This window comes from Limanda limanda, chromosome 11, assembly GCF_963576545.1.
Source record: "Limanda limanda chromosome 11, fLimLim1.1, whole genome shotgun sequence".
NCBI lineage: Eukaryota > Metazoa > Chordata > Actinopteri > Pleuronectiformes > Pleuronectidae > Limanda > Limanda limanda.
The window spans coordinates 25628720-25647876 of record NC_083646.1 but is presented as its reverse complement, the minus strand read 5'-3'; the positions used below and the strand labels follow the sequence as shown (position 1 = coordinate 25647876).

Below are 19157 nucleotides of genomic sequence, written 5' to 3'. Positions count from 1 at the left end.
GCTGATCTGCATCATCTGATCGCTTATTCATTTCCCCCCATATGATTTAGCAATTTACAAGTCAAATTCAGCTTTGCAAATGAAAACACACCACAATCAAAGTGTAGGCTTCCATCTGTCTAATTGTGAAACTTGAAGCAGGAAAATGCATTTTCCTGCTTCAAGTTTTACCCACCAAGCATTCAGGTAGACTTGCAGACTCTGCTCCGCTAAGGGCTTGATAATACTCCAACAATGTATCAAAAGAAAATAAGAACCATAAGAGTGTTGACGCACGAGGGCAGGACAGCTATGCTCTCAGTCGAGGAACTTAATAATTTTGTTTTTTTAATCCCACTTTGCTGAGATCTCTCGAAGGAAAAATAGGCCAATTTTGGCTGCAGGGGAAACCGGACCGGTCTCCATCTTGGACTGAATCATACCCTCCACAACAAAACAAATTTGCATCAATGATTATTTTCCAAGAAAGGAGAAAAAATCTTGCAGAAAGTTTCCAGAGGTAATAACAGAGTAATTATTGACAAACAGTCACCACAAAGGTAACCCTACCCTTCTGATGAGTATGCATCCTTCAGCATGTGATATGTATTACTTGTCCAGATCCTCATAAGTGTTGCATTGGTGTACGACACAGTGTGCTTAATGTGAGCAGGCAGGGACGCTTGAGATTACTGAGCTCTGCTAAAGTGTCTCAGTCGCCAGAGAGAAGGTAAACTATATCAGACCTTGCAGAATTTGATATCTTAAAGGAAAAACATGATCTCTTCCTTCAGTTCACTGTGGTGTTGGTCCTCTGGATGTGCTGATACATACATAGACACAACACCCCGAGTGGTGTCATTGAAGTTATTCTACCTAAAGCCTGTGTGATAATATTAGCTGAAAAGTGTGCCATGAATCCTAATATTGACTGTATAAAGGGTGGATCCATGGAAACAGAAAAGCACCAATACACTGATGTAAAGATATTTGACTTGACTTATCAAAAGGAAAAGGAAAAAGTCATTCTGCAGAAACATTTACTTTATGCTAGTTTAAGTTGGTCCAGTGAATCAGGGAAGGATCCACTGTCACTTACCAATAATACTAACAGAAAATGTGACAATTTGTTAAGAATTTTTATTTTCTAAGCTAGCAGTAAACAAAGAAGGACTTTCATGTGCACCTAACTGAATCAGAAAGTGAGCATGGTTTTTGGACATATAAATAACACCTATGGGTAAATTGAGACCCCTTTATGGCCCCTGATGTGGAAAAAACACTACTACTCCTGCTTACACTACGAGTGAATGCAGTTGTTTTCCACCACTGGTGTTATAGCTGCTTTCTGCACAACAAAACAAATGTGAAAATTGTGGGAGTGAGCCAAAGCAGCAGAGGTTTTGTTAATATCTTGAAACATTGGGGGGCTTGGCCCGGTATATAGGCTTTCACAAAATGAAATCAAAACAAATTAAATTAATGCAATCTGATTCCTCACTCACCTTCATTATTATATTTATTTTCAGTGGCATGAGTAGAACCACAAGAGAAGTTCCAGCAATAACAACAATATCATATTATATCCATTGGGAAAACAGGACATGACCTGATCCAACTGAGTATATATATATACAGTACATATATAATGTTTTGAGTTATGGGGCTATTCATAAAACATTTGGGGCTGTAGCCTGAGACGCCGAGGCCTAACGACGCCTATGTAAAGCTGTAAAGCTTCAGGCCAGACAGTGAAACAAACCACTGAGACTCACCGTAAAGCTCCTTTACAGGAGAGCTTCAGATTTGGGTGATATCTCCTTGTGATCGACCCCTCTGATTGTTCTTCATTGTGATTTGACACATTGTTATTAGAAAGACATTGATTATAGTTCTTAAATGACCACATAACCTGCAGCGGCATTCTAGATCTTCAACCAACAACCATGTGAAGTATACTGTATTTGTTGTCTGCCTCCACATTGTCTATAATTATACCTTCTCTGAGTTGCCTTTGAGTCATAACTGATGAATAATTAAGGATGGACAAAGTGGACATCTGCCAATGCTGATTATAATGCTGTGTGCTTTCTGCAAAGTGAAAGACATCTCGCAATGTCAAACGTGTTACAATCAAATGCAGCAAGATGGACTCTGGAAATTCACCTTAAAGCACCTATAGCATGATTTAAAGTGAAAGATCCCACTTTGACCTAAAAATGAGTGTGTGGTGAAACTAGACTCTACGGTTTGGCTCTCTCAGAAAGCAAAGGCAAACTTTAGCCAATACTAATACTGAGGGAAGGTCACACAGGGCAGCCACGATTTAACTGATCAACTGAGTCATTTAATAAAGGAAAGAGTTTACACCTATGTTGTTGATTGAATGCCTACAACAGTAAATATTTAAATATTTAAGTCACATTAACTCTATGCATATCTAGCGCTCCTGAAATGGAGAAATACATAATTAGGAATGCTAGCTGTCTGCAGTCCAGATGAACAAAGTGTCCATTAAAATGCAGCGATAGGTAATTGATTCGTGGCCTACGTTTATTTATTTTTTGGCAGGGATTCTAGCTATTCATTTTGTCGAGGATCCAGCTCCCAAACCGAGGTCTTTTCATTTTGTTTTTCTATTAGTCTGTTGGCTTCACCTCACCGTTTCAAGCTTTCTCTCCATATTTGTGTTCCTTACTTTAAGTGCCTCCAAGAGCAAAGAATCATCCACATGCAGAAATCTTTCCCAATTAGCATTTATTTAAAAAAAAAAACCCTACCTGGACGTATAAGTGGTTACTGGCTCCAGGATTTACATGGGTAAGAACTGTATGAATAATAGATTCTGTTTGGTTTACAAAAACGACGTAAATGTCTGAGAAATGTTCCAGTAGCTGCCAGCGAACTGGAGAAGCACTTTGTCGTTGTGCCGTGGCCCATGTTGTACAAAGTCCAAACGCTGTGGAATGAGGAGTCTACTGCTGTCTGGAAGATAGAGACTGAGTGGAACCCATCACCATTACCTTGGCTGTTTGTGGTCGTCCGCCTGCCATATCCTTCTCCCCACAAGCAGATGGTAGCACCGCTAGCCTGCCAAGTTTACACTGATGAGAATGTGTGTGTGTCTCACAAGTATCCGTTGGTGCATATGTGTGTACGTGACCACACATAAAATTGTACGTGGCAATAACACGGTAGAGTTCATTCCCATCCATCGCGAAAGGCAACTTTAAAATTCCCCCATATCTTCCACAACAGACGGTGCACTCTGTGTTTTTCGTGTCTATTACAGATCGTGTCATGGCAAAAGAGAGTGATGGGTCTTGACTGGATATATGTGAGGAAGTGTGTAATACGGTAACCTTACTGTGCGGCAAAAAGTGAACGGTGGGTAAGTGAATACCGTCAAAGCCAGTCAGCAGACCACATTGCATGTCAGTGTGTCCTGCAGATTGAGGCTTGAATCTCTCACTGATGCCATCATTTCCACAGATCACACACAACAGGCTGAATCAGACCCTTTTTCACTGGTGATCCCTGTGTTTCTTTTAAACCTCTTTGAGTTTGCCAGTTAACATAGTTGGGGAAATGAACCAGTGACCAACCACCCCAGAGACAGTGGAGGAGTCAAATGGCTACCATGAGGACAGAGCAACCAGCCAATTTATAAATTAAGCCATGCATGGCAGCAGCTCTGAAGAGTCCATATGGATGTAATTAATAACACCACCCCATAAGTGAGAAATAACATTTCTATAAAACTCACTTTGATAACAAATACATTTTGTAGGAGTTCGATGGTTGGATAATGCTCAGAGGCAACACAGGTTTTGAAGGAATGAAGTGCTGCAGCTGAAGTAGCACCAGCAGGTGGTTGGGCTGAACGGTGGATGTACAAAGCTCACCACCGCCATGAGACGGTTTGAACATGTTACACATTATGTCTGAAGTGACTGTAAATTATTATTTGTATTTAACCAGGCAACAATCCTGAGTATCATTAAAACTGCTTTTTATCAATGAATAAATGTGAAAATGCTGTAATGACTAAGCGGATATGCAAGAATATTGGGTAGAAAACAACGATATGGTATTAGCATTTTACTAACAGTATCAACGTACTTGTGATTTGCCTGATACGTAAATACGAAAGGTTTGCCATTTAATATACTTGCTGTTACAGTTTAGTAACGATATGTTTGCAGATGACTAAAAAGGAAAATATGATCTTTGAGTCAGAGATAAATGCTTTGGACTGAATCTCAGGACCTGAGGATATACATCACAGTGCAACAGGTAGTAGGATGCTGAGCCTGGAGCTAACAGCAAGCAGTGTTGTATTAAGTGTTACTGGCCTGGCTGGTACCTTTGTGTGTGACCTGTAACCAAGACATAGTTGTTTAGGAAGGGGAGAGTGTGTCTGTGTAGATTTGTGTAGAGCAGGAACATGCATAGACTGGGCCGCAGGAGTTGGTCTTGTGTGGATAGATCAGGGTGCAGTTTATGAGGCTGTATTGGTCTGTATGGGGGTTTGTTCGTTGATAAAGTGCTTGCTTCCTGATGTCCTCTGGTCCCAAGCCGAGAAGCTGGAGGTGTGACCAAAGGATTCAGAACAGACTTTTTGGGAGATACCGTTTGTTTTCTTGACAGATTGAGATAAAACTGACACCACTCTCATATCTGTCAAGGCTTCTTCTAGAAACATTAAAGATATATTTCTAAATAACGGTCTGCAAATGTATTCACTTTCTCTTATGGGCATGTGAATGCAATTAGTTGATTAAATGAGGTTGGCCATTTGGGAAGTGCCCTCATTCATTTTGAGAGTCAGATGAGAACGACATCACTGCAGGGTATAAATATGTAGCTGAGGCCGGCCAGGTTAGCTTGGCTTAACTTGGTGCAACGCCATGGAAACAGGGAGAAACAGCTGAGCCGGCTCTATCCTAAGCTAAGAAAATCCACCTAGCAGCACCTCTGAAGCTCACTGACAAGCACACTAATCTGAGAAGATTGATGCCACTGTCACATCTGTAAACTAAAAATAATGCTACAACTTAGTTAAGCGCATATACACTGAATATAGGAAATCAGCTGGTCTGGTTTTGTCAAAGTATGAAATAGAAATGATCAAGTACTTTAGTGAATGTACCACATTTCACCATTGTCACCATGGGGGTAGTAAAAGTTTTTAAAAAAAGGCAGGACTCTCATACTATCAAAGCTGTAATGCGCAGGAATGTGTGTCCTATTGTTCCCAGTTGGAATGAGGTTTGTCTTAATGCCATTGAACTCCTTTGACAGCACCGTAGTAAAACAGTGTTTAACATTCCTGGATGGTATCATGTCAGTGCAGACACAGATGAGCTGTCTCTCACTCCCTATGGAATAAAATAACATGTTTTAGCCTGTTTGTATTCATAAACCCATATTAAACCTTGTCTGCACAACCCCAGGCCTCCCCTGCTTCCACATACTCCCAGTCTCTGCTGCATCCCACTCAGGGTATAAAATATCCCTCTGTGGTTGACATTAACATTCACCCAGGAAGTTCAATCAGTAGCCAATTCTGGTTTTCCCTCCTTTTTGTAATTAGGCCCCGGGCCTTGTGTGGGGCGAGCCCGTGCATTCTGGCTGAGAAGACGCTCTGAGAGGGGAATCGCGGTTTGGGAAGCCTGGGCTGGAAAGCACAACTGTCTATTGGTGCCTGTAACTTGCCCCTCTCTGATTTGACACATGCGCTACACTGTGACTGAGTTTACAGACAGGATGCAGCCTCGACATGCGCACGGGTCGAGGCCTCTGACAGGGAGCTTGGAGCTGAGAAACCAGAGCAACAACCAGAAAGGGCCAGTGGAGGCTGCAGGATATCCTCTGGAAAAAGATCGCAGCCGTCTGGAGCCTCCTGGTCAAGAGGCTTAGGGGTACAAGCAGCGCCCAAAGCCAAGAGTTTTAATTCCACAGGCTCTTCATACTGCTGAAATTACCACATAGTCACACACACACACACACACACACACACACACACACACACACACACACTTGCATGCGCCTACAAACTCAAGCTGACACAAAGACATGCCTGCACATTGTCTGCACAGTTATAATCACACTTTCATAACCACAAATTCTACTCCCCTCCCACCCTCTCATCTCTCTCTCTCTCTCATGCACACACACATATACGCACACACACACACACATATATAAACACCACACACACACTCACACACAGCCTGTGCACAGAAATGCTCTTTTTCCTTGTGAGAAAATTATTTCCCAGCGTCGATCCCCCAGAAGAAAGAAAATTAGGTTCATGCTGTTGTGGTTGTGTAGGAGCAAATAAGGCAGGATCAAAGAGGAGACATTGTGCAATGACAAGAAAGAAAAGCAACACTTCGCTAGGTGACCCCCACTCTTCATATGCACTTCCTGCATTTCATCACACAATTCAAATCTTCCCCTTCCCACACCTCCTTATCGGTATGTAGTAGAGCACAGTATGACTGGGAATGGATGGATGGAATTTGGTCAACTCTCAGCACTGTATCCAAAGCAAAAAAAGACCTTCTTTGATGAATGCAACCGTGTCCAACATTATTTTCCACAAAATGTATTCCATCGTGAAAACCGAGTTAATTCGACATGACAAGCCAGGCAAATCAATGCAAATACACCAGAATAACAAATGGCCTTTTATTATGGGTGTACATGTGTTGATATTCAAAGCTAATCGAAACCGATCAAAGGCTTGGAAGCATTTAGAGTGGCCGATTAATGTGAATTAGTTAAGTGAGTTCTGGATGGCTAACGTGCGTGGCGAATGGAGGGGTTATCTCCTTGCAACTCTCCCCTACATGTCAGGTGTTGTTTGACTGATCCGTCCTCGCTGATCCAACTCTCTGATTTTTCCTGCATCTCCATTCCCAGAAAAAAGGGAGTGGGTCAGGCAGTCCCTGCTCGTAGCCAAAACACTTTTTCATCACCAGGCCGTTTGTGTGACTGGACAGGGCAGGATTAGGACTGCATGCCTCATCCATCTTTAGCACTCCCAGCATTTCCTTCTAAAACAGACAGAGATGGATGGGCTAGCTGGAGCCGTGGCTCTCCTTTTCCACTCACTCCTTCACTTGGGGAAACCTACCCTTCTCCCGAGCATCATGGAGCAGCTCAACACTCCTTCGTACACTTGCAGCCCTCCACGTTCCTCTTCCTTTACTTTGACCCCCACCCTCACTGAAGTGTCTCTAATTCTACTCCATTCTCCTTTATTTCTCCTACCTCTGTAGCCTTTTACTGACTTTTCCACAATGTAGCGCCCCCTCCTCAAATGTTAGGTTGAGGCTATATCTGGCAATGAACCTGTCGTCTGCTTTGGATTAAATTGCAATTAAAATGCATTTATTTACTCATGGTTGTGCAGAAGCCAGGGGGTCACCAAAGTCATTAGGATTCATCCTATGAAGACCATGAATGTCTGTACAGAATTGTGTGGTATCAACCAGTAGATGTTTTAGATATTTCACTGGATAAGTATGAGTACAAGAGAGAATGTTACTTTTGCTACTACAGGCTAATTCAGGGGATAATCAACTTCTAAGGTTGATCCTTAGGCAAAACAAGTATCTGTACAACTTGGGTTGTCGGGCGGATGGTAAACAAAGTCTATTTTATTATCTTAATAATAGCAGGTGAATAATTCCAAGAGGATGAACCTTAACAGAAAAAAGCATCCCATTACTGTAGACACATTTGGTATCTCAAGCCTTGGACAGTTGTAACTCACTGTAATCCCCCTTGCGTTTGATTAATAGGCTGAACAAGCACAGCTCTATCCCGGTGAAAGCTTATCATCCCGGGCTCATCCTGTTCAGCTAACCTGGCCACTGAAGAGCAGCCGAAGACAAGCAAACCCTCTCCAGGGGCTTATCTTCCAGGGAATCCAGGATTACGAGCAGCACTAATAGCGACTCCCCTTCACAAATTAGGCTGAGCCAACGGCTTAGTGGGGTTAGAAGGTTCCCTCCTCGCCTTGCTGTCTTTTGGTCTGGCTCTGTTGTCCAGGTATGGACTTACAAGGTATTCATAAGCTGTGGACTACTGGGACAAAGATTGAAAAGGCTGTCAGGAGCTGGAGGTGTTGTAAACAGTGAGGAGAAGTGATGCTTCGGTTTATTCTGACTGTGCAGTGCACACAGGGGCCAAGATGCTATTTCCCTTGACTCTACAAGGATATGTTTGGAAGCTCGAGGCAAGGGAAATCTTTATTTATCAGATTCATGACTGATAAATGGTGCGTAACCCACATTATTTCCCTGCTCAGCAAATCAGAGTTGCAGACAGGCGAGAAATAACATTACATACAGGTTAAGTCCAGTGCATGACAATTGTAGCCTACTTCCAGGTGCATAGTCACTCATTGCTGCACAGCCAAAGGTTTTACCCAACTCACTAGTACTTCATCCAGACTACAGATGGCACTGTTGCCTCAGTATGTTTGGCACTGGACAGCAATACCTCATAATGACTACCCATCAAACTGATTGACATTTATTCTTCTTTTTAGTTCATAAATTACCGTTGCATGAACCGAGATTTACATTGGAGCTACCTAAAAAAGGAATCACTTTGTAGTCAAAAAGCTTTCACCCTGTACCTCTTCATGTAGCCTCAGCCCTTTTCCTGTAAAAAAGTAACTTGGTTTATGCTGAAAACATCCCCTGGCTTTCACTGGTTCCACCAGATTGGTAAGGCAAATCAAATGCAGGCTGATTCATCCACTGACCAAGGCCAGAGAGCATTAACATTTTTTAGAAAATGGCTTTTCACACTCCGGGCTGTAAGCTGGTTACTTCTCAGTTTAAAGGTTGTCCAAAAAAAGACCATAAACTCAACACTCAAGTTTTCCATCAGCCGAAGAGTTAAGTTATGAGACAATTGCCATGACTTAATAAACAGGAGAGATGGAAGTAACAGCTGACCCTGCACGAGTGAGCGGCAACTTAAGATGATCATTTGGATCAATTCAAATTCAGCTTTTACAGAACCAAGTGAACTGAGTGTTCTGCTCCAACAGCAGAGGAAACCAGGGCTGCCTCTCGCTGCACTAAGATGTCTTTCTTCCCTGCCTGTCATGCATGTTCCCAATTCATGAATATTTTTTTTTTCTTTTCTTTCCAACTTGTGGCGTGTTAATTACTGGCAGCATTCTCCGAGGCTCTCTAAACTGAAATGACAGAGGTGTTCTTCAGCGTGCTGAAGTCGGTTCAGCTGCTGGCTTGGGTAATTGCAAGGCAGGATTTCCCAGCTGGAATCACTGGGGAAGAAGAGGCCCCTGTTGCTGCCTTCATAATGACAAATGTCCCTCTCATCCCTTCACAGTGTAGTTACAGCAGGTTCAAATGTGTCAGTGTGCTGGAGACAACGTGACGTAAAGGCCCATGGAAATCCACACAAAAAAACATTAAATCTGCTCCTACATGGTTTTCATTTTCAACTCCACAATAAGTTCAACTTTTAAGACATTTTGATAAATTTGACAAAAGGAAAAACATTGTTTATTTAGTTAAGATGTGTAATTTACAGACACAACAGAGACCATAAAGCACTTCAGTGTGAACAGGTGAGATCTCCATACGGTTATTATAAATAGCAGTTACTGTACAGCTTGTTATTTTTACTGGTCACATGGCTATAGCTATGATGTGGTAATTAGTGATATCAGTTCAAGGTGAAACTAAAAAGACAGAAAGGGATGGGAAAAGGTTAGTCCAGTCTGAGGAAGATCACAGGGTTCATACTATTTACTACTTGTTGCAGTTGTAGGTACCAGCTGGATGGAAAAGGAAGGTCTTCCATTGAGCATGTCAAGTTTACTCAATTACAAATCCAAAAAAGAAAGAAACAGTAAAATATCTGGTTCTGGTCACATTGCAAGACTATTTGAGCTGCCATGTTGCTCCAACTGAACAGAAAGGACAAAGATGGGCGCCGGCTCCTAGGACATGGTGATCTGCATGGACTCCAACATCTCCTCCACTGCCTTCATGGAGCATTTGTTCTCCTTAGTCCCGCGACCAGCCAGCTGCATGTCAGAGATAGATTTTGAAAGGCAGAGACAGAGAGATAACAGGGTAGAGAAAAAGAGAACATCAGCTCATCTGCCAACTAAAGTAATGAACAGCCAAACACTCTTGAACACAGCCTCACAGAGGCATTGATAAACTCATCCACCGTACACCACGCTCCACTTACTGAGAGAAAACATCCCTGTCCCAGAGGCAGTAATGATCTTGGAGTCAACAAGTGTCATTAGATGGAATTGGTAAAAAGTCATGAAAAGAATTTAAAAAAAAATGTTGCATAAATGCCACTTTTCAGTGTGTGTGTTCGTGTGTTGAAGTGTCTGTGTGCGCTCAGATAAGGATGCCCACATTTGTCCACTTCCATAGCCTCTAGTTCAGGAATACATAACACTGCCCTCTAATTTTAGCATCGTGTCCACGGGGGTTCACAGGAAGTGCCGCAAATTATAATCCACGAGCACGTACAAGATAACTCATGCATGCGCACACAGGCACACACTTTCTCTTTCCAATTAATCTTGCCAACAGACGAGGCATCCCCTCAGAACACGGCAAAAAGAAACACAACTTCCTTAGCCTTGGGCAGGGGACCAGGAATATAACGAAGGGTTAGTCCAATTAACCTCATCTCGGCACATTTGTCCACCATCATAAACCTCTATGAAATGTCTCCAAAGAGGTATCAAACTGCTGCATTAGTTGTGTTACAACACAATATGTCCGGCATCGCCATTATATGCAAGCTTTGCCATTGTAGTCAATGTAATCTGCGACACATTTCCTGCAAGTTTCAGTCTGCCATGACATAACAGCAGGGCACAGGGCTACGAGGCTGTTTTAGCTAATGAATGCTAACGTTAATGGAATATCTTACTCACAACAAAACAATCAAGCTGATGTTAGGATGCTATCAGCTACATTTAGAATGTTAGCACGTTGAAGTTCAATTACAACAAAACAAAATTGTGATACGTCATCTTAAAGTTCTTTTAATGGTGATATCAGAAAAGACCCTGTGGCAGATAACAGTAGCCACTGATGGAGCCCTTGCAATTTAAAACCTGTGTAAAGTGCCTTTTCCACTTGTAAACCACCCATTAACACCCACTAACATCTGGCTTTTGTCTGCATTGGGAAACAATGGACAATAACTTCCGGGTCAAATGACTGTGCAAAGTTTGAATCAGCTCCGGCTCCTATTTGAAGTGATGGAAACATGACACCAAGGTGAACAAGCAAATTTGGCAAGATAGTATGGTTATAGAAGGCCTTCATTTCCAGTGCGTTCGAGAGGTCGAACATCATTCACTGGGGGAAAACAGAAAGGCAAACTCCTCTACTGGTGATGGAAAAGGAACTGTTATTTTTTAGTTAAATCTTAAGAAGACAAGGAATTAATCGCATCAATCAGGTACACAAATTCAACAAATATATGCAGCTCTGTATTGGCCTTGGTGATGGACAAGCAGGAGACAACAGCATCATAGTCTCCTTAAAGTTAACTTAATATGCAAACACCATTACCCTGAGTCAAACATAGCAATACTGTCCCTGAACAGAGCAGATCCTACATGTCCTCAAGGTGAGAGATGAGCCTCTAGAGATGGTGTCCTCCCTCAGACTGAAGCAATGACACTGTCACTGTCAACACAATTAGTTCAACACTTAAAAAACAATGGAAGAAATGTAAGTACTGTGCTTTCCCCAATGGTGGCATATTGTTTATTTAATCCCCCATAATACACCAACAGATCAGACTCCTCCTCCACATGCTATCTATTTGTAGAATAAAACACCAAAACAGCTTAATCCTACATTCCTCATGAAGCACTAATTATTATTGCTGTGACACCTAAATTCGATCAACTTTTGGTGCTGCACAGACTTTAAACAAACAGGAACTAACTTTACCCTTTACTAGATTTCCATGGCAAAACTTTGTTCCTTTTTCTTTTGCCAAACTCCAACTTAGAGAGGGTAGTTGGCTAAGGTGTGCAATTGGCTAAGTAATTTCCAACTGTGACTCATTCTTCTAGATTTAGGGCGTGCGTGTGCGCATGTGTGTGTGTGTGTGTGTCTGGTAGCTATAATAATTAGTGCATTTCATTGCCTTGCTGCCTAATGCACCATTACCCCGGGCCCGGTAGTCAATTATCTCCGCAGCCTGAGGTGAGACCACCACATTAACTCCTGCCCCGTTCTAAAACAGTAGGAGCAGACCAGACAGCTCCACATCTATTTAGAGCATATGATAATAGAGTCATGACGCAGCGGGAGACCGTGGTCCGTGACAGAAGAGCTAATCAGAGAATCTGTTTGGAGAGTAAGGGCAGCAGGGCAGGAAATGCCGGGCTGCTTAAAAGCCTCCTGCACCTATAACCCACACATCTACAGGTCTTTTACATGTCAGCCGACCCAACCAAGGTAATTACTTTTCTTTTTTGTTTAAAGAGCCCCAGTCAGTTGTGACCTCTCGCTGACGTCTGCTCCCACTTGCACTCACCTGCCCACCTTTTTCTCACACTGAGGTATGACAATCACCAGGTACAAGGGCCTAATAAAAGTGTACGACTGACACGAGCAACGCTTTAAAGGGGCTATCAATCAGCCAGCACAAGCCCTCAGCAGCCCGCAGCTGTATGACTGAGGCCAACACCGCTGCTCCTTTTCAAGATCTCAGAAGTCAGTAAACTGGGGCGAGGGAGCAAAACCATTAAGGAGGCAACAGCACACCTTGTCATTTACCTCTTCTCACACAGCAGCCATTAAAAACAAACATCGACAAGTTGACATGTGCTTGGAGCCGAGCTTGCATACACAACCTGTACATGCACACTCACAGCCGAGTTTGAATTCCCAGTACAACCCCCTATTACCAGGCAACTTAAACAAATACAGGAGGTTGTACACCAGGGCAGGAGCTGAAGGGTGGGATGCAGCTCACATCATGTTCCCCGAAGGACCAAGGCGTGACTGTCTGAGGTGTCTCATTATCAACAGCATGGGGTCAAAACCATAGAGTCAACTCTTTTGACAATTTGTAGACTGGTCTCAAAGAGTAGCGCAAGTATGACATCATAACAACACAGCCATAAACATTTTCCTCAGGGCCAGTAGAACATGGTCTATCTATCATGGTGATGCACACGTAAGCTTCCCTGGCAATGACTTTAATGAAACTTCAGTAACTAGATAAGCTTTTGGCTGGTAAGCTGTTTCTGAAACACTTTTCATCTTATTTGTTCAAATCCTCTTCACGTCCTAAAAGCCTTCAGTAATAAAAAGTGTCTGAAAAAAGCCGGTGTCTGTGACCCTTGCAGGAATGCAATAAATATGGTCAATCGTTTCATTCAGCCTAAATTCACTGGTGTAGCCAGTGAATTTTCAAACATGACCTCCGGAGGATCTCTTGAGAAGTGGGTCCGGACTTGCGCCAAAAATTTGCTTTCACACATGTACAACTGATTCACTGCTCAACAACACAGAAATCTCCAGAGCGTTAAGGTGCAGCAAACAGAGCCAGGATGTAACAAATTAATTCAGCTGTGGGGATCATGTGTTTGTTTACAGTACATCAACATCAACATCAGCTCTTATCATCAAAAATTATTTTTGATATCTTCATCTATGTCCTCTAGGTGTATGGCACAGTTTTTCTTTCTGAGGTATTTGTTTTCTTTTAGTTTTTTTCCCCTCTGTCCCATATTGGAAACGCAGGAGAAAGTCCACAGAAAGTCCAGAGGCTCTCAGTCAGACATTTTCAATAGCACACACAGATCCTCTGGAGAATGTCCAGTTAATCTCAGGAGTTCCCTGCATGTCTGAAAGCAGCAATATACTGGTAAAGAAGAGACGAGGGCCTGAAGTTAGTGAGTCAGTCACTGAACAGTCAGCTTCTAACAGCTGTCAGGCAGCACACGTTCATGAGTTTGGGGGCTTAGGTTTGATGAGAGCCAATGGGAGCTGTCATATTCACTTGTAGTTTGGCTTTTTTTAAGCAAATTGTATTTACTTGATTCTTGCTGTTCTGGGTTTGTACACTCATAGTTGAATGCACTTATTGTAAGTCGCTTTTGATAAAAGCGTCAGCGTAAATGAAACGTAATGGACTGTTGCAGACACGCAATAGCTAATTCACAACAGCCAACATCATCAATCTCACACGTGTGTCCTCTGCCTGTGGTTAAACCCTCTCTCATACCTCCCTGGCAATAAAGAAAATATTTAGGCAAGGAAAACACGTGCTTCACTACTGGTTACGGTACTGTCAAATACCTGTAATGAGTTTCAGATGAAGTTGCAATACTGCTTCAGATCTGTTTCCAAGCTTGTTTGATCTACTTCAATATATCCAAGCAACTGGCATTAATAAATTCATAATCAGCTTGAAACACAAATATTAAATTTGGTGTGATATGTTCACAAGAAATAGGGTCGGCAGCCCTTTTACCTTCTACTCGATAGCAGATGTCCAGTCAAAGCCTGATTCCTATAACGCTTCACTGATGTCCTTCAAAAGTTAAGACAGTGCCAAGTTTGCTCAAAATATGATTTTCATTTTCAAACACTTTGTCCCTCTCCCTCTTTGAGGCCCCTGACAAGATGAAACATTTGCACTTGGAGATATCCATCAGGTCCCCTGCTGGGATCAAACACTTCTTGAGACAGTGAGGTAAGGTCAGCAAGCGTTCTGATCAAAGTGGCGAGTACTGTAGAAAGGTCACATTTAGTTGACCAAGACAGCCTCTGCATTTTTCTTTTTATTAAACAGATCTATCTCTGTGTATTAAGTCTGAGCCTGAACAAAACAAGCTACACCTCCTTGTTCATGACGGTTCATTTCCACCTCAACTTGAGCGTACAGGAACAACCGGGAGCTTCTCTTTCACAGGAGCTTGAGCCACTCTCTGTGACTTTACTTACACACACATGTCTGAGTGCTCGACATATGAAATGTGTCTATGAGGCGAGGGGAGCCAAGTGCGGTGAGACGCGGTCTTTAGAGGCTCAGCAGGGAACCTCTCTCTCGCAACAGGACCCACACAGGCTGAGCAAAGAACCACTTATTACATGTTTAACTGTCGGAGCCCAAATAAGCAACACATATGGGCTCGTATGGCAAAATAAAATTTCTTTTAAATATGCTTTAATACTCAGGGTGCCATAACAACGTCGTAAACCATTTTAGTTAAACAATCTAAGCAGCTCCTCACTTTTTCCCCTCAACACTTTGCAGATAGTCATATGCGGGCACACGTCTACACTTTCAAATGGACACACATCTGTTTATTAGCCCATAGTAATGAAGTTTTAGCAACACCTCTCTGGGAAAATAATTGAGATTGTTGATTTCATTTTAAACGATGTTAGGAAAACTGCATGACTTAAGTCTAAATTCAGGCTCGTGAATATGCTGCGGATCTTCAAGGTTCAGTTTGACTTGAAGATCACTGAAGCAATGAATGAGACAACTCCCTGCTACAGTCTAGCATGACTGCCGTCCTCGGAGAATCCGCTTGTGGCTCCGTGAGAAGCTCATCTGTGAAGCCAGGGTGTGGGATAAAGTCTTACCAGACATTGTGGCCTTAAGTCAACACATCAACAGTAAATGTACCCAGACACACTGAAAGACAACAGGGTTGTAATTTCAGCGCTGCAAGTCAAAGGCATCCATCAGGGTTGCTGTGCATTCACGGGTCACTTGGTGGTTGTGAATACTTTTTGCATACTATGCAAATGAGGGGGATTTCTGGATGTTTGGACATTGTGTGCAAATACCCCATGAAAGCTCAAACACAACAGAAGAGTCATAAAACAATATGGTCGGTGGTTTTCACTGTCTGGTAAAATGAATTGTGATGTGGGAAAAAGTGAAAACTCTCAGTCGTAGACAGACACTAAAGATATGGAGGCAAGAAAAAATATATTTTGAATCTAGATGCAACTATATCAAGTCTTATGACTCACCTTGTAGGCTCTATTTATTTGAGTGCCAGCCCAGGCAGCGTACTTCATATTGTCCTTCTTCACCTTGGCACTAACTTTAGGACTGGCAGCGATGTGACTTGCAGACTAGAGGAAAAACAGAAAGCGGGAGGAAGAAGCAGAAGGAGAGAAGAGGGAAGAGGGGTGTTCTTATATCAAAACTTGGTGAAACAGCAATAAAGGCGTAATTGAGATGAATGTGCAACCACTCTTACCATCTACCACTCCACTAGTCATTGTGGCAGAGTGGAGAGAAAAAACAGACCTTGGCTTGATGACACAGGAGAAATCATTTATGGGGGGAAAAAGTGAGCGTTTTAATGCTTCATGCGTAAATTGTCACTTAACGGGGGCCTAATTTCTCCAACACCATCGATTCCTGGTGATGAAAGGGCCTGGTAAGTCTTCGAAAGAAGGAAAACCCGGTGAGCAGCGAGAGGAGCGCCATGTGAATCACGGTATCTGCCTGCCCCGACAGCTCCCCTCTGAACCACAAATCCCATGTCTTTCCCATGTTCCTGCCATCATCTCCACACAGCAAACCCCAGAGGGCTTACCCTGCCTGCGCTTCAAAGCCCTCCCTACCAGCGTGCTGAAACTTTAACTACACACCAATCAACCTGGCCCTGCTTTTTCTATAAAATGGTTTGGCTTCTGTTCTTTTTAGTAAGCGTTTTCTTTATTTCTATTTTTTTTTTTTTTTGACTCAAGAGAAACCTCAATTTAGATGATGTCAACAAAGACAGGCTATCCCCACAGAACAGTGTGCCCCATTATGGAGGGGAATCCCCACACAAGTGTTGTGAGTAACTCACCCACAAGCCAACTGTGGTCAGTGCTAGCAAGTCTTGACTCAGATGGTGAAAGTTTCATGGCCTTTCACTGAACCTCTTGCACCTGTCAGGAGACGGACCTGCGATCAGAGCTGACAATGCGCAAAACTTGCTGTTCAGACAGATCAGTGACAGATAATGGATAAAAGCCCCCACCTGAAGAAGAGGAGAAAAAAACTAAAATTGACCACAAACGTGAGTGTTAACAGAAGCAAATGTCTGGGTTTGAACCCTGCCCTGCTCCTCCTGTACACTGCCTAAACCTCTGGAGTGATTTCACAGGGTCCGGGGCTGCTGGGAGGTGTATTGGACCACCTGAAGAATCCAATTGCTGCTTGGAGGAAAACACTGGGCCTCTCAGTGTTAGACCTGCTTCCACTCTCAACGCTTTATTCACTGCACTGCTTTGTTTGTGTCTTTATGTCAGCTCTCAGTTACATGTGATACATTGGTGCGAGCAGACAACATCCTATTTAAACAAATACATGGAAGAAATGGCAGTTTGGCCAAGACTACAATCAAACTGGCACCAGGTCGGATATCTTGCAGCAGTTGTCCTCTCCTTCTCTCTCTCCCTCTCCCTCTCTCTCGCTCTCTCTCTGTGCCTACTTTATTTATTTAAGTCATAAACATAAAGAAGGTCTCACTAAAGGGGTATTATTATAAAGTAAAGAGCTCCAGAGGGGCAGACTTTTCCTATGCTGGAGTTCACCGTCTGAGTCAGCAGTGAGCTGACCTGTCTGACTGCCCCTTCTTCGCTCCCCCCCAAAAACACATTTACACACACATACATACGCACTATAGTGTTACTTGACACACTCACTGGCCAGCCTCAACCTTGACAAACCACAGGGTAACAAAAAAAGGTTCTGCTGTTGTTTTTTTTTCCGCTTTTTCTATTCACTTTCTCTTCATGCAGAGCCGTACTCACCATGTACAGACCAAACAATGCCCTCATGTTTCGGTTGTTCAGCCTCAGCGCCTGGGCAAAATACTTTCTGGACAGGTCCAGGTTTTCCAGTCCCCCCTGAGTGTACTTCACCTGTGTGAAAAGGCATTAAGCCGTGCTGAGGGGCAGTTCAAGCAATGACAGAACATCTGAATAAGCAACACATGACAACCCCATGTAAACACATCTCCCTTCATGAGCTTATATTCCCAATGACGTTAAAGTATGTCGGTCAGTGTCTCTGTTACTGAGAAAGGCACCCTTCACAGAGCTCTAACATTTATTCAACAGTTTGCCCCCATGCTTGATGACGGACATCCAAGCGCGTACCTACCTCAGCGTACTGCTCACAGTACAAGTGATTGTGAGGATTGCTCATCATCAGCTCCTCCAGACAAAACGCAGCTTTTCCGTAGCTGTGGAAATGACAAGAGAAACAGTAAGCCGATTGATACAGCTGTGGATATGTCATCCTTTGGCTTGCTCAACTGTGAAGCACAACATCTATGGCCAATAAATTTACAGGTATAAATCTGAATTGAAAACTACATGGGGCACGGGTGCGACAGACTTATAGCCCACTGGAGTTTGCAGAGATCCGTAAAGATCCACCACATGAATAAGTATATGTAAAGGCTTACAGTAAAGGTTAGTCAGTGCAGACAGCTGGAAAGGTAAAAGTCTATCTAGTATGGTGATTCCTTCTCCTTTGGGGACACTGAGGATCAATCTTCTTCGTCTGTGTGTTTTTTCAGCCTTTAATGTGTAGTTAACTACCTTCCTGAGGTCAGCACTACAGTAAGAGCTGGCACACTGTGCCTATACTCAGATGAGATCACTTCTCAGCAGCAGACTGCTGAGCTGTTGACCTCACACTAATCTGCTGCCACTCCATTTCTAATACACAGTTTCCCCTTAACGGTACCAGGCCAAGTTGAGCTAAGACACAGTATATCACTGGAATACAAAGCCATAAAACGTCTACGCACCTAACAAATGGAAGGCAACACACACACACACACACAAACCGAGGCAGAAGCAGACCTACCAGCAGAAAAATAGGGCTGCACTGGCCTTCTGTCAACACATTCAAACTAATTCAAAGTTTCAATCGTTTTTGTGTAGCCAATGTTTCACTTCTGAGCAGATTTTATATGTTTCTGAATAAACATTAGCGTTAACAGACCAAAATAGGTCTGCACGTGTCACCGGGCTTCTCAAGAAAGGAACCTCTTTGTCACTATGTGTGAGATATGATGCAAATGGGAAGTTTTCGCGGGAACCAAATGAGCAAAAAAGCTGCCTGCGACAACATGAAGAACTTAT

At 43.0% G+C, this 19157-nt stretch overlaps 1 protein-coding gene across 1 annotated transcript in view; it reads right to left on the bottom strand.

Moving 5' to 3' along the window:
* Positions 1-9513: 9513 nt before the first annotated feature.
* emc2 (ER membrane protein complex subunit 2) overlaps positions 9514-19157 on the bottom strand; it is a 32287-nt gene continuing 22643 nt past the window's right edge. The window contains exons 8-11 of the mRNA XM_061081516.1: positions 18166-18247; positions 17814-17924; positions 16032-16136; positions 9514-10063 (exon numbers count right to left, since the gene is read on the bottom strand). Coding sequence (XP_060937499.1) covers positions 9977-10063; positions 16032-16136; positions 17814-17924; positions 18166-18247 — 385 coding nt within the window. The 3' untranslated portion in view covers positions 9514-9976. The remainder of the gene's footprint in view (positions 10064-16031; positions 16137-17813; positions 17925-18165; positions 18248-19157) is intronic.